The sequence below is a fragment of the Aethalodelphis obliquidens genome, unplaced genomic scaffold (genome assembly GCF_003676395.1).
Source record: "Aethalodelphis obliquidens isolate GAN/ISIS:26980383/991018 unplaced genomic scaffold, ASM367639v1 scaffold108, whole genome shotgun sequence".
NCBI lineage: Eukaryota > Metazoa > Chordata > Mammalia > Artiodactyla > Delphinidae > Aethalodelphis > Aethalodelphis obliquidens.
The window spans coordinates 362,734-379,784 of record NW_020838052.1 but is presented as its reverse complement, the minus strand read 5'-3'; the positions used below and the strand labels follow the sequence as shown (position 1 = coordinate 379,784).

General features: G+C 36.2%; 1 protein-coding gene across 11 annotated transcripts in view; it reads left to right on the top strand.

Annotated features, from left to right (window-relative positions):
- Positions 1 to 17,051, top strand: part of FAM120C (family with sequence similarity 120 member C) — a 139,066-nt gene that overhangs the window by 52,188 nt on the left and 69,827 nt on the right. Inside the window, exon 10 of one of the 11 annotated variants that reach the window (XM_027096801.1) lies at positions 9,976 to 10,094. The exons of the other annotated variants lie outside the window; for them this stretch is intronic. Coding sequence (XP_026952602.1) covers positions 9,976 to 9,986 — 11 coding nt within the window. The 3' untranslated portion in view covers positions 9,987 to 10,094. Of the gene's footprint in view, positions 1 to 9,975; positions 10,095 to 17,051 lie in introns of those variants that run through there. 11 annotated transcript variants of the gene reach the window in all.

Genomic DNA, 17,051 nt, shown 5'->3' with positions numbered 1-17,051 from the left:
GGGAACCACAATGAGACAGGTAGGAGGGGTGGAGTTGCAGTGCATTCAAGACCCATCCCTGGGTGGATGAGCAACAAATGGAAGGATAATTACAATTGTAGAGGTTCTCCCCAAAGAGCAACAGGTCTGAGCCCCACGTTGGGCTCCCCAACCTTGGGTACTGACCAGAAAGATAAGACTCCAGAACATTTGGCTTTGAAGGCCGGTGGAACTTACTTTTGGGAGAGCCAGAGGACTGTGAAAAATAGAGGCTCCACTTTTAAAGGGTATGCACAAAATCTCACACACTCCAAGACCCAGGACAGAAGCAGTAATTTGAAAGGAGCCTGGGTCAAACCAAGAGCTGATTTGCAGAGCCTCTCAGAGAGACAGGAGGCAATTGAAACTCATCATGGGGACATCAAGCTGCCAGCAGCCATTTCTTGGAGCTCATCCTATCACAGGTATATTGGTGCTGGTAAGCGCCATGTTGGAACCTTCCCTTTAATTTATTACTTGCCTGGACCTGGCCCCACCCACCAGCCAATCAGCACCAGTCCTGGGACATTCCAGGCCAGACAGCTAGCTGGGCAGTTACATGGACCCACCCACCAGTAGGCTGGCTGTTGTACTGAGCTCCCAGCCACACCAGGACCCAGCCCCATCCACCTGCAGGCCAACATCAACTCCAACACACTGGGACCTGGTTCCACCCACAAGTGGGCCGGCACTAGCCCCAGGACCCGGCCTCATCTGCTAGTGGGTGAACACCAGGCCCTGGACCCTCTGGATCCCAGCCCCACCCATTAGCCTTCCAACACTAGCTCCAGAACTAGAGACAAAGAAGGACATTACATAATGATCAAAGGGTCAATCCAAGAAGATATAAAAATTATAAATATGTATGCAGCCAACATAGGAGCAACTAAATACTCAAGGCAAATGCTAACAGCCATAAAGGGAGAAATTGACAGTAACACAGTAATGTTAGGGGACTTTAACACCCCACTTACATCAATGGACAGATCATCCAGATAGAAAATCAATGAAACACTGGCCTTAAATGACACATTAGTCCAAATGGACTTAGTAGGTATATAGAAGTTCCATCCAAAAGTAGCAGAATACACATTCTTTTCAAGTGCACATGGAAAATTCTACAGGATAGATCACACGCTGGGCCACAAAACAAGTCATAGTAGATTTAAGAAGACTGAAGTCATATCAAGCATCGTTTCCAACCACAACAATATGAAACTAGAAGTCAACTACAAGGAAAAAAACCTGCAAAAAAACCCAAACACATGGAAGCTAAACAATATGCTACTAAACAACCAATGAGTCACTGAAGAATTCAAGACGAAATCAAATAAAACTAGGAGACAAATGCAAATAGAAACACAATGATCCAGAATCTATGGTGGGATGCAGCAAAAGCAGTTCTAAGAGGGAAATTTATAGTGATGCAAGCTAACCTCAAGAAACAAGAAAAATCTCAATCAACGTCACCTTATGCCTAAAGAAAGTAGAAAAAGAAGAGAAAAAATCCCAAAGGTAATAGAAGGAAAGAAATAATATAGATCAGAACAGAAATAAATGCCATGGAGACTAAAAAAAAAAATAGAAAAGATCAATGAACTTATGACCTTATTCTTTGAAATGATAAAATTGGTAAATCTTTAGCCAGACTCATCAAGAAAAAAAGAGAAGGCCCAAATCAATAAAATCAGAAATGAAAAAGGAGAGGTTACAGCCAACACCACAGAAATGCAAAAGATCATAAGAGATACCTATGGACAATTATGCACCAATAAAATGGACAGCCTATACCAGGGGGGAAGGCTGGCGGGGGAGGGTTAGATTGGGAGTTTGGGATTGACATGTACACACTGCTATATTTAAAATGTATAACCAACAAGGACCTACTGTATAGCACAGGGAACTCTGCTCAATACTCTGTAATAACCTAAATGGGAAAAGAATTTGAAAAAGAAAATAGATACATGTATATGTATAACTGAATCACTTTGCTGTACACCGGAAACTAACACAACATTGTTAATCAACTACACTCCAATATACAATAAATTTTTTAATAAATAAATAAAATGGACAACCTAGAAGAAGTGTATAAATTCCTAGACATGTACAATCTCTCAAGACTGAATCAGGAAGAAATAGAAGATATGAACAGGCCAATTAGCAGTAATAAAATTGAATCAGTAATCAATAACTCCCAATAAACAATCACATCAAAAAGATTAAAATACCTGGGGCTAAATCTAATCAAGGTGGTAAAACACCTGTACTCAGAAAATTATAAGACTTTGATGAAAGAGATTGAAGATGACACAAACAGATAGAAAGATATACAATGCTCATGGAATGGAAGAATTAATAGAATTAATATTGTCAAAAAGATCATACTACCCGAGGTAATCTAAATATTCAATGCAATCACTATCAAAATACCAATGACATTTTCCACAGAATTAGAACAAACTATTCTAAAATTTATATGGAAACACAGAAGACCCCAAGTAGCCAAAACAATCTTAAAAAAGAACATGGAGAACAGTATGGAGATTTTTCCTTAATAAACTAAAAATAGAACTACCATATGATCCAGCAATCCCACTCCTGGGCATATACCTGGAAAAGATGAAAACTCTAATTCAAAAAGACACATGCAGCCCAATGGTCGTAGCAACACTATTTACAATAGCCAAGACATGGAAGCAACCTAAATGTCCATCAACACAGGAATGTATAAAGAAGATACGGTATATATATACATATATATATATGTATACACACACACATAGTGTGGAATATTACTCAGCCATAAAAAAGGATGAAATAATGCCATTTGCAGCAATATAGATGGACCTAGAGATAAGTGAAGTAAATCAGACAGAGAAAGACAAATATGTGATACTGCTTATACGTGGAATCTTAAAAAATGGCACAAATGAACTTATTTACAAAACAGAAACAGACTCACAGACTTTGAAAAACTTATGGTTACCGAAGGGGAAAGGTTGGGTGGAAGGGATAAATTAGGTTGCTGGGATTAACATATACACAGTACTGTATATAAAACAGATAATCAACAAGGATCTACTGTGTAGCACAGGGAACTCTACTCAGTACTCTAATAACCTATATGGGAAAAGAATCTGAAAAAGAACATATTTTTATATATATTATGTATGTTATATATAGTTATATATTATACAGTATATTATATACAGTATATTATAATAGTTATATATATATAATGTATATATGTATAAACATGAATCACTTTGCTGTACATCTGAAACTAACACAACGTTGTAAAATTTTTTAAAAAGAAGAACAAAACAGGAGGCATCACAGTCCCTAATTTCAAACTATACTATAAAGCTTCAATAATCAAAATAGTATGATACTGGCACAGAAGACAGATATGTGGATTAATGGAACCAAATGGAGAGCCCATAAATGAGCCCATAGTTATATCAGCAATTTATCTATGAGAAAGGAGACAAGAATATTCAATGAGGAAGAAGACAGCCTCTTCAATAAATGGTGTTGGGAAAACTAGATAGCTACATGGCAGTGGATTAAAGAGTTAAATGTAATACCTGAAACCAGAAAACTCCTAGAAGAAAACCTAGGCCCTACGCTCTTTGACATCAGTCTTAGCAATATTTTTTGGCATATGTCTCCTCATGCAAGGAAAGCTAAAGCAAAAATAAACAAATGGGACTGCATCAAACCAAAAACTCTGTGCACAGCATATAAAACTATCAACAAAACAAAAAGGCTGTCTACTGAATTGAGAAAGATATTTGCAAATGATATATCCAACGATGGGTTAATATCCAAAATATACAAAGAATGCATACAACTCCACATCAAAAGAACAAACAACCCAATTAAATCACGGGCATAGGCTCTGAATAGACATTTTTCTAAAGAAGACATACAGATGCCATCTTTTCACAGGCATGTGAAAAAATGCTCAACTTCTCTAATCATCAGGGAAATACAAATCAAAACCACAATGAGATATCACCTCACACCTTTCAGAATGGCTATTATCAAAAAGACAACAAATAACAAATATTGGCAAGGGTGTGGAGAAAAGGGAACCCTTTCTAAAAATTTAATTTAATTTTTATTTTATATTGGGGTATAGTTGATTTAAAATGTTGTGTTAGTTTCAGGTGTACAGCAGAGTGGTTCAGTTATACATATACTTATCTCCATTCTTTTTCAGATTCTTTTCCCATATAGGTTATTACAGAATATTGAGTAGAGTTCCCTGTGCTATTCAATAGGTCCCTGTTGATTGTCAATTTTATATATAGTAGTGTGTATATTTTAATCCCAACCTCCTAGTTTATTCCTCTCCCACAACCCTTCCCTTTCTGCTTTGTTAACCATAAGTTTGTTTTCAAAGTCTGTGAGTCTGTTTGTCTGTTTCTGTTTTGTAAATCAGTTCATTTGTGTCATCCTTGGTTTTTTTTTCTTGGCCACACTGCACAGCTTGTGGGATCTTAGTTGCCTGACCAGGGAATGAACCTGGGCCCCAGCAGTGAAAGCACTGAGTCCTAACCACTGGACCACCAGGGAATTCCCTTGTGTCATCTTTTTAAATTCCACATATAAGTGATATCATATGATATTTGTCTTTCTCTGACTCACTTCACTTACTATGATAATCTGTAGGTCCATCCATGTTGCTGCAAATGGCATTATTTCATTCTTCTTTATGGCTGAGTAATATTTTGTTGCATATATGTACCACATCTTTATACATTCCTCTGTTGATGGACATTTAGGTTGCTTCCATGTCTTGGCTATTGTAAATAATGCTGCAGTGAACATTGGGTTGCCTGTATCTTTTTGAATTATGGTTTTCTCCGGATATATGCCCAGGAGTGGGGTTGCTGGATCATATGGTAGTTCTATTTTTAGTTTTTAAAGGAACCTCCGTACTGTTCTCCATAATAGTTGTACCAATTTACATTCCAACCAATAGTGTAGGAAGATTGGAGGAAAGGGAACCCTTGTTGGTGAGAATGTAAATTGGTACAGCCACTATGGAAAACAGTGTAGAGATTCCTCCAAAAAAATAAAAATAGAACCACCATATGATCCAGCAATTCCATATCTGAGTATTTATCTGAAGAAAACAAAAACATTAATTTGAAAAGATATATGCACCCCTATGTTCATTGCAGCACTTTTTACAATAGCAAAGATATGGAAGCAACCTAAGCTTTCATCGACAGATGAGTGGATAAAGAAGAAATGGTATATATATGCAGTAGAATATTTTTTTATCATAAAATAGGAATTAAATCTTGCCACTTGCGACAACATGGGTGAACCTAGAAGGTATTATGCTAAGTGAAATAAGTCAGGCAGAGAAAGACAAATACTGTATGATTTCAGTTATATGTGGAATCTAAAAAATAAGTGATTGAATATAACAAACTAGAAACAGACTCACAGATATAGAGAACAAGCAGGTGGTTGCCAGAGGGAGGGGTATGGGGAGATGAGGGAAATAGGTGAGGGAAATTAAGAGGTACAAACTTCCAGTTATAAAATAAATAAGTCATGGGAACATAGTATATAGCATATGGAATATAGTCAATAATATTGGAATAACTTTGTATTGTGATAGATGGTAACTAGACTTATTGGAGTGATCATTTTGTAATATATAAAAATATCAACACTATGTTGTACAACTGAAACTAATATAATATTTTAAGTCAATTTTACTTCAATAAAAAATGAAATACAATTAATTTCTGTATGTTTATTTTGTATCCTGTAGTCTTCAGCTCACATTATTTCTAGGAGTTTTGCTGTAGATTTCTTGTGATTTTCTACATGGACTATATGTCATCTGCAGTTAGGGTCAGTTTTATTTCTTCCTTTCTGATCTGTATGCCTTCTATTTCATTTTCTTGCCTTCCTACACTGGCTAGAACTTCCAGTAATATGTTGAAGAGCAGTGGTAAGGGCAGACATCCTAGCCCTGTTTCTGATTTTAAGAGAAAAACATACAGTCTTAAACCATTAAGTACAATGTTAGTAGGAGGTTTTTTTGTAGATGTTCTTTATCAAGTTGAAGAAATTCCCTTCTATTCCTAGTTTCCAGAGAGTTATTTTTTTAATATTTATTTATTTACGTATTTGGCTGCACTGGGTCTTAGTTGCAGCATGTGGGATCTTCATCGTGGTATGCAGGATCTTTAGTTGAGATAAGGGATCTTTTAGTTGCGGCATGTGAACTCTTAGTTGCAGCATGTGGGATCTAGTTCCCTGATCAGGGATTGAATCCAGGCCCCCTGCATTGGGAGCACGGAGCCTTAGCCACTGGACCACCAGGGAAGTTCCCAGAGAGTTTTTTTTTAAATCATGAGCAATTGTCAAATTTTATCAAATGTTTTTCTGCATCCACTGAGATGATTATATTATTTTTCTTCTTTAGCCTGTTTGTATGGTGGATTACATTGATTTTTCAAGTATTGAACCAGCCTTGCAACCGTGGAATAAACCCTACTTGGCCACGGTGTATAATTCATTTTATATATTGCTGAATTCTATTGACTAATATTTTGTTAAGAATTTGTACATCTATATTGATGAGGAATATCAGTCTGAAGTACTTTTATGTACTGTCTTTATCTGGCTTTTGCATCAGCATAATACTGGCTTTATAAAAATAGTTCAGAAGCGTTCACTCCTATTTTCTAAAAGGATTGTCTACACAATCCTTGATTGTGACAATTGTGACAACTGATGTTAATTTTTTGTTAAACATTTAGTAGAATTCTCCAGTGAAACCAGTTGAGCCAGGTTTTGTGTGTGTCTGTGTGTGTGTGTGTGAAGTTTTAAATTAAATTTCATAAAAATTTATAGGGCTAATCAAATTATCTACTTGATATTAGGTGTGTTCTGGTAGCTTGCATTTTTTGAGAAATTGGTCTATTTTGCGTAAGTTGTCAAATTTATGTGTGCAGAGTTGTTTACAGTATTCCCATACAGTTCTTTTGATATCTGCAGGTTTTGTGGTGATATCCTGTCTCATTCTTGATATTAGCAATTTGTGTCTTCTGTCTCTTTTTCTTTGCAGTCTTGCTATAATATTGTCAATTTTATTGTTCTTTTCAAAGAACCGGGTTTTTGTTTCATTGATTTTTTTTCTCTATTGTTTTTCTGTTTTCAATTTCATTGATTTCTGATTTTATCCTTATTATTTCTTTCCTTGGTTTGCTGAAGGTTTGGCTTTCTGCTCCTCTTCTTGTTAGATGATCAATTAAAGACTTTTCCTCTTTTCTAAATGTGAGCATTTTGTGCTATAAATTTCCCTCTCAGCAGTTATTTAGTTCCATCTCACAAATTTTAATATTCTGTATTTTTATTTTCATTTAGTTCCATTATTTCTTTCTTTTCCTTGAGACTTCCTCTTTGACCCATTAATTATATACAAGTGTTTTGTTATTTTCCAAGTATTTATAGATTTTTCTGTTATCTTTCTGTTAATTTCTTGTTTGATTCCATAGTGGCCTGAGAATATACTTTGTATGATTTCAATTCTTTAAAATTTATTGGAGTTTGTTTTATGGCCCAGGATATGATCTATCGTGGCATATGTTCTGTGGGCATGTGAAAAGAACATGTATTATACTCTTGTTGTATACTCTGTAAGAGTCAATTAGATTCTGTTCATTGATGGTGTTGAGTTCTGTATTCTTGCTGATTTTCTGTATAGTTGATCTACCCATTATTGAGAGGTGGGTTGAAGTCTCTAATTATAATTGTGGATGTGTCTATTTCTCATTTCATTTCTGTCAGTTGTTGCATCATGTATTTTGTGGCTCTGTTATTTGGTGACACACATTTAGGATTGCTATGTCTCCTTGGTGGATTGACCCTTTTAGCATTTTGTAATGTCCCTCTCTGTCCCTGGCAGTTTTTTTGCTCTGAAGTGTACTTAATGTGGTATTAATATAGCCTTTCCTTCTGTCTTTTGATTAATGTTCTCATGGTATATTATTTTCCATTCTTTTCCTTTCAACCTACCAATATCATTTATATTTGAAGTGAATGTTTTGTAGACAGCATATATTTGGGTCATTTTTTAAATTTTATTTATTTATTTATTTTTGTCTGTGTTGGGTCTTCGTTTCTGTGCGAGGGCTTTCTCTAGTTGAGGCAAGCGGGGGCCACTCTTCATCGCGGTGCGCAGGCCTCTCACTATCGCAGCCTCTCTTGTTGCGGAACACAGGCTCCAGACGCGCAGGCTCAGTAGTTGTGGCTCACGGGCCTAGTTGCTCCGTGGCATGTGGGATCTTCCCAGACCAGGGCTCAAACCCGTGTCCCCTGCATTGGCAGGCAGATTCTCAACCACTGCGCCACCAGGGAAGCCCTGGGTCATGTTTTTTTATCCAGTCTGTCAATCTCTGTATTTAATTGGTGTTGTTAGACCACTTACATTTAATGTAATTACTGACATGTTAGGACTTAAGTCTGTCATTTTATTTTTGCTTCTGTTTGTTTTCTCTGGTTTTCATATCTCTGTTTTCTTATTCTTCCCTTCTATGGATTACATGAACTTATTTTAGAATTCCATTTTTATTTATCTATATGTTTTTGGTATATCTCTTTGTATAGCTATTTCAGTATATTTACTAGGTATTACATTGTATATACATAACTTATTGCAGTCTACTGGTGTTGACATTTTACCAGTTCAAGTGAAGTGAACCTGACCTCTGTTGCATCTCTTTACCTTCCTCCATTAATAATTGTCTTAAATATTTTCTCTACAGACATTCAGAGCCACATTAAACAGTATTATGGTTTTTGCTTACCATGAAGTGTAATTTAGAAAACTCAAGAGAAGAAGGAAAATCTATTGTATTTATCCATATTTTTGTTCTTTCCATTGTTTTTTCTTCCTTTCTGATATTCCAAGATTCCTTCTTTTATCATTTCTTTTCTGTGTAGAGAAGTACCTTTAGTCATTTTCTTAGGGTAGGTCTGCTTTTAAAAAAGTTTTTTCTTCATCTGGAATGTCTTTATTTCCCCTTTATTCCTGGAGGATATTTTTGTTTTATATAGAATGAGTTTGGAGACGTTCCTTGCTCTTCAATTTCTTGGAATCATTTGAGAAGGATAGTTGTTAGCTCTCCTTTAAATTTTTGGTGCAATTCACTATCAAGTTGTCTGGTCCTGGACTTCTCTTTGTTGGGAATTATTTTTACTACTGATTCAACAGAAATTAATTGTATACAGGTTTGACACAATTTCTATCTAATGCCAGCAGGATTCTGTGTGTATGTAGACAAGATTATTCTAATATTTATATGGAAAAACAAAGGAACCAGAATAGCTAAAACATTTTTAAGAAGGAATAATAAATTGGAAGCAGTCACTCTACCTGATTACAAGACTTATTATGTCGCTGCCGTAATTAAGAATGTGTGGTACTGGCAGTGATATATAGACATATAGACAAATGGAACAGAATAGGGAACCCAGAAATAGCCTCACACAAGTACAGCCAACTGATTTTTGACAAAGCCACAGAAGCACTTTGGTGGAAGAAAGGTTGTCTTTTTAACAAGTGGTACTGGATCAATTGGAAATCCATAGGTGAACAAGTACTACATATCTAGACTAGTATCTGAAATACTCTGAAAGCAAGTATCTGAAAGAACTCAAAACTGAACAATATGTATACCTATAGCTGATTCACTTTGCTATACAGCAGAAACTAAGACAACATTGTAAAGCAATTATATTCCAATAAAGATGTTAAAAAAACCCACCATTTAACTAGTCTGATGACACTTATTTGTACAAAATAGTTATGAACTTTGACTTAATGCTCATTTAAAAATAATAAAGTCTTAGGAGCCTTAGATTATCTATATATGTATCTATATCTGTATTTATCTATTCTCCTTAATGTCATTTCAGATATAATATAAGCTTCTACTCAAGAATAATAAAGAGGAAATTCACTTAAAAAAAACTGAACAGGGCTTCCCTGGTGGCGCAGTGGTTGAGAGTCCGCCTGCCGATGCAGGGGACACGGATTCGTGTCCCACTCTGGGAGGATCCCACATGCCGCGGAGCGGCTGGGCCCATGAGCCATGGCTGCTGAGCCTGCGCGTCCGGAGCCTGTGCTCTGCAACGGGAGAGGCCACAACAGTGAGAGGCCCGCGTGCCACAAAAAAAACAACAACAACAACAAAAAACTGAACAATATAAAAATAATCCAATTAGAAAATCAGCAAAAGACATGCACAAACATTTCACTGAAGAAGATATACATATGGAATATAAAGACATGAAAAGATGTTCAACATCATTAGCCATTAGAAAAATGCAAATTAAAACCACAATGAAGTGTCACGACATACCTATCAGAATGGCTAAAATGAATAATGGTGATAATACAGCAGGCTGGATTGGATGTGGAAAAGCTGGATCACTCATAATTTGCTGGTGGGAATGTAACATGGTACCGCCACTCTGGAAAATAATTTGGCAGTTACTTAAAACTAAAAGTAAGTGTGTAGCACTCACACTTTTGGGCATTTATCCCAGAGAATGAAGACTTATTTTCATGCAGGAACTTACACACAAATATTCATACCACCTTTATTCGTAATAGCCCCATACTGGACACAACCTAGATATCATGGAATATTACTCAGCAAAAAAGGAATGAGCTATTGATATATGCATCAACATGGATAGCTCTCAAGGGCATTATGCTGAGTGAAAATGCCAATCTCAAAAGGTTGGATACTGATTCAATTTATGTAACATTCTCAAATTGACAAAATTGTACAGATAGAGAACAGATTGGTAGTTGCCAGGGATTAAGGATGGTGCTGGAGGGCACTGGGTGTGACCATAAAAGGGGTAGCACAGGGGAGAACTTTGTGGTGATGGAATAGTTCTGTATCTTGATTGTGGTGGTAGTTATATGAATCTACACATGACACAGAACTATACACATAGTTGTGCCAATGTCAGTTTCCTAGCTTTGATATTGTATTACAATCATTTTATTTTATTTTTCTTTATTTTATTTGTTTTTTGGCCACACTGCGTGGAGGAATCTTAGTTCCCTGATCAGGGATCAAACCTGTGCCACCTGCAGTGGAAGTGTGGAGTCTCACCCACTGTACTGCCAGGGAAGTCCTTATAATCATTTTAGATATAACCATTGCGGGAAACTAGATAAAGGGTACACAGGACTTCTGTCTACTATCTTCACAACTCCCTGTGAATCTATAATTATTTGAAACTAAAAGGTTTTTTTAAAAAGATCATTCTAGTGGTTGTAGAGTATGGGTATGAGAGGGACTGGACAAGATGAAAGCAGGGACAACAGTCTGGAGACTCTTGCAAGGTAAAAGATGACCCTTTTGTTATTATTTGAGATCTGAACCTCAACAATATTTCTTGTGATGAAGAAAAGGGACAGATAAAAGGCATGATAAGACAGTAGAATCAGCGGGACCTTTGAAATAACCAGTGTAGAAGGTGAAGGACAGCAAGGAGTCTGGGATGACTTCCAGGTTTCTAGCTTTGGTAACTGAGTAGATACTAAAAGACTTAAATAAAAGAAGATATAGCTTAGGAGCCTGAGGTACACTAGAAGTAGACAGAAGCCATGTTTTCCTTGTCTGTTACACCTTCATAAATCTAAAAGATGTTTTCTTGAGAATTTTGTAGTATTCTTTTAAGTCTTTTGGGGTGTCCTATAGTCTGTTATGAAGCCAGGTATTCATGTGATTCTACCTTGGACTTCTTTCCTTGCCTAGCCTGGTACATCTACTTAAGAAATGACTTTCAAAATACAGTACCAAGTCCCTTATCCTTGTTTTCTCTTTCATGGTTTCAATTACCCAAGGTCAACCATGATTCAAAAATATTAAATGAAAAATTCCAGAAATAAACAATTCATAAGTTTTCTTTTCTGTTTTTTTAACATCTTTATTGGACTATAATTACTTTACAATGGTGTGTTAGCTTCTGCTGTATAACAGTGTGAATCAGCTATACATATACATACATCCCCACATCTCCTGCCTCTTGTGTCTCGCTCCCACCCTCCCTATCCCACCCCTCTAGGTGGACACAAAGCACCAAGCTGATCTCCCTGTGCTGTGTGGCTGCTTCCCACTAGCTGTCTATTTTACATTTGGTAATGTATATATGTCCATACCACTTTCTCACTTCATCCCAGCTTACCCTTCCCCCTCCCCGTGTCCTCAAGTCCATTCTCTATGTCTGTGTCTTTATTCCTGTCCTGCCCCTAGGTTCTTCAGAACCTTTTAATTATTTTTTTAGATTCCATACATAAGTGTTAGCATATGGTATTTGTTTTTCTCTTTCTGACTTACTTCACTCTGTATGACACTCTCTAGGTCCATCCACCTCACTACAAATAACTCAGTTTCGCTTCTTTTTATGGCTGAGTAATATTCCATTGTATATATGTGACACATCTTCTTTATCCATTCAACTGTCGATGGAAACTTACGCTGCTTCCATGTCCTGGCTATTGTAAATAGAGCTGCAATAAACATTGTGGTACATGATTCTTTTTGAATTATGGTATTCTCAGGGTATATGCCCAGTAGTGGGATTGCAGGGTCATATGGTAGTTCTATTTTAAGTTTTTTAAGGGACCTCCATACTGTTCTCCATTGTGGCTGTAGCAATTTACATTCCCCCCAACAGTGCAAGAGGGATCGCTTTTCTGCACACCCTCTTCAGCATTTATTGTTTGTAGATTGTTTTTCATGATGCCCATTCTGACCATTGTGAGGTGATACCTTATTGTAGTTTTCATTTGCATTTCTCTAATGATTAGTCATGTCGAGCTTCCTTTCATGTGTTTGTTGGCAATCTGTATCTCTTCTTTGGAGAAATGTCTGTTTAGGTCTTCTGCCCATTTTTGGATTGGGTTGTTTGCTTTTTGGATATTGAGCTGCATGAGTTGCTTGTATATTTTGGAGACTAATCATTTGTCAGTTGCTTTCTTTGAAAATATTTTCTCCCATTTTGAGGGTTATCTTTCATCTTGTTTATGTTTTCCTTTGTTGTGCAAAAGCTTTTAAGTTTCATTAGGTCCCATTTGTTTTTTTGTTATTATTTCCATTTCGCTAGGAGGTGGGTCAAAAAGGATCTTGCTCTGATTTATGTCATAGAGTGTTCTGCCTATGTTTTCCTCAGACAGTTTTATAGTGCCTGGTCTTACATGTAGGTCTCTAATCCATTCTGGGTTTATTTATGTGTATGGTGTTAGGGACTGTTCTAATTTCGTTCTTTTCTGTGTAGCTGTCCAGTTTTCCCAGCACCACTTATTGAAGTGGCTGTCTTTTCTCCATTCTATATTCTTCCCTCCTTTATCAAAGATAAGGTGACCGTATATGCATGGGTTTATCTCTGGGCTTTCTATCCTGTTCCACTGATCTATATTTCAATTTTTGTGCTAGTACCATACTGTCTTGATTACTGTAGCTTTGTAATATAGTCTGAAGTCTGGGAGCCTGATTCCTCCAACTCTGTTTTTCTTTCTCAAGATTGCTTTGGCTATTCAGGGTATTTTTGTTTCTGTACAATTTGTGAAATTTTTTGTTCTAGTTCTGTGAAAACTGGCAGTGGTAATTTGGTAGGGATTGCATTGAATCTGTAGATTGCTTTAGGTAGTAGAGTCATTTTCTCAATGTTGATTTTTCCAATCCAAGAACATGGTATATCTCTCCATCTATGTGTATCATCTTTAATTTCTTTCATCAGTGTCTTATAATTTTCTGCATACAGGTCTTTTGTCTCCTTAGGTAGGTTTATTCCTAGATATTTTATTCTTTTTGTTGCAGTGGTAAATAGGAGTGTTCTCTTAATTTCACTTTCAGATTTTTCATCATTACCGTATAGGAATGCAAGGGATTTCTGTGCATTAATTTTGTATCCTGCTACTTTCCCAAATTCATTGATTAGCTCTACTAGTTTTCCGGTAGCATCTTTAGGATTCTCTATGTATAGTACCGTGTCATCTGCAAACAGTGGCAGTTTTACTTCTTCTTTTTGATTTGGATTCCTTTTATTTCTTTTTCTTCTCTGATGGCTGTGGCTAAAACTTCCAAAACTATGTTGAATAATAGTGGTGAGAGTGGGCAACCTTGTCTTGTTCCTGATCTTATAGGAAGTGGTTTCAGTTTTTTGCCATTGAGAATGATGTTGGCTTTGGGTTTGTCATATATGGCCTTGATTATGTTGAGCTAAGTTCCCTCTATGCCTACTTTCTGGAGGGTTTTTTTAATCATAAATGGGTGTTGAATTCTGTCAAAAGCTTTTTCTGCATCTACTGAGATGATCATATGGTTTTTCTCCCTCAGTTTGTTAATATGGTTTATCAAATTGATTCATTTGCATATATTGAAGAATCCATGCATTCCTGGGGTAAACCCCACTTGATCGTGTTGTATGATCCTTTTAATCTGCTGTTGGCCTCTGCTAATATTTTGTTGAGGAATTTTGCATCTATGTTCATCAGTGATACTGGCCTGTAGTTTTCTTTCTTTGTGGCATCTTTGTCTGGTTTTGGTATCAGGTTGGTGGTGGCCTCCTAGACTGAGTTTGGGAGTGTTCCTCCCTCTGCTATATTTTGGAAGAGTTTGAGAAGGAGGGGTGTTAGCTCTTCTCTAAACATTTGATAGAATTCGCCTGTGAAGCCATCTGGTTCTGGGCTTTTGTTTGTTGGAGGATTTTTAATCACAGTTTCAGTTTCAGTGCTTGTGATTGGTCTGTTTCTATTTTCTATTTCTTCGTAGTTCAGTCTCGGAAGGTAGTGCTTTTCTAATAATTTGTCCATTTCTTCCCGGTTGTCCATTTTATTGGCATATAGTTGCTTGTAGTAATCTCTCTTGATCCTTTGTATTTCTGCAGTGTCAGTTGTTACTTCCCCTTTTTCCTTTCCCATTCTATTGATTTGAGTCTTCTCCACTTTTTTCTTGTTGAGTCTGGCTAATGGTTTATCAACTTTGTATATCTTCTCAAAGAACCAGTTTTTAGTTTATTGATCTTTGCTCTCGTTTCCTTCATTTCTTTTTCATTTATTTCTTATCTGATCTTTATGATTTCTTTGCTTCTGCTACCTTTTGGGGTTTTTTTGTTCTTCTTTCTCTAATTGCTTTAGGTTTAAGGTTAGGTTGTTTATTTGAGATGTTCCTTGTTTCTTGAGGTAAGATTGTATTGCTATAATCTTCCCTCTTAGAACTGCTTTTGCTGCATCCCATGGGTTTTGGGTCGTTGTGTTTTCATTGTCATTTGTTTCTGCGTATTTTTTGATTTCCTCTTTGATTTCTTCAGTATCTCTTGCTTATTTAGTAGTGTATTGTTTAGCCTCCATGTGTTTGTATTTTTTACAGATTTTTTTCCCATAATTGATATCTAGTCTCATAGCCTTGTGGTCAGAAAAGATACTTTATTTCAATATTCTTAAATTTACCAAAGCTTGATTTGTCTCCCAAGGTATTGCCTATCCTGGAGAATGTTCCATGAGCACTTGAGAAGAAAGTCTAATCTGTTGTTTTTGGATGGAATGTCCTATAAATATCAATTAAGTCTGTCTTGTTTAATGTATCATTTAAAGCTTGTGTTTCCTTATTTATTTTCATTTTGGATCATCTGTCCATTGGTGAAAGTGGGGTGTTAAAGTCCTCTACTATGATTGTGTTACTGTCAACATCCCCTTTATGGCTGTTAGCATTTGCCTTATGTTTTGCGGTGCTCCTATGTTGGGTGAATAAATATTTACAATTGTTATATCTTCTTCTTGGATTGATCCCTTGATCATTATGTAGTGTCCTTCTTTGTCTCTTGTAATTAGTCTTTATTTTAAAGTCTATTTTGTCTGATATGAGAATTGCTACTCTAGCTTTCTTTGATTTCCATTTGCATGGAATATCTTCTTCCATCCCCTCACTTTCAGTCTGTATATGTCCCTAGGCCTGAAGTGGATCTCTTGTAGACAGCATATATATGGGTCTTGTTTTTGTATCCATTCAGCCAGTCTTTGTGTTTTGGTTACAGCATTTAATCCATTTATATTTAAGATAGTTATCAATATGTATGTTCCTATTACCATTTTCTTAATTGTTTTGGGTTTGTTATTGTAAGTCTTTTCCTTCTGTTGTGTTTGCTGCCTAGAGAAGTTCCTTTAGCATTTGATGGAGAGCTGGTTTGGTGGTGCTGAATTCTCTTAACTTTTGCTTATCTGTAAAGGTTTTAATTTCTCTGTTGAATCTGAATGAGATCCTTGCTGGTTAGAGTAATCTTGGTTGTAGGTTTTTCCCTTTCATCACTTTAAATATGTCCTGCCACCCTCCCTTCTGTCTTGCAGTCTCTCCTGAAAGATCAGCTGTTAACCTTTTGGGGATTCCATTGTATGTTATTTGTTGTTTTTCCCATGCTACTTTTAATATTTTTTCTTTATATTTAATTTTTGATAGTTTGATTAATATGTGTCTTGGCATGTTTCTCTTTGGATTTATCCTATATGGGACTCTCTGCACTTCCTGGACTTGATTGACTATTTCTTTTCCCATATTAGGGAAGTTTTCACCTATAATCTCTTCAAATATTTTCTCAGTCCCTTTGTCTCTTCTTCTTCTGGGACCCCTATAATTCGAATGTTGGTGCGTTTAATGTTGTCCCAGAAGTGTCTGAGACTGTCCTCAATTCTTTTCATTCTTTTTTTTTTTTATTCTGCTCTGCGGTAGTTATTTCCACTATTTAATCTTCCAGGTCACTTATCCTTTCCTCTGCCTCAGTTATTCTGCTATTGATTCCTTCTAGAGAATTTTTAATTCATTTTTTTGTGTTGTTCATCATGGTTTGTTTGCTCTTTAGTTCTCCTAGCTCCTTGTTAAACGTTTCTTCTATTTTCTCCATTCTATTTCCAAGATTTTGGATCATTTTTACTATCATTACTCTGAATTCTTTTTCAGGTAATCTGCCTATTTCCT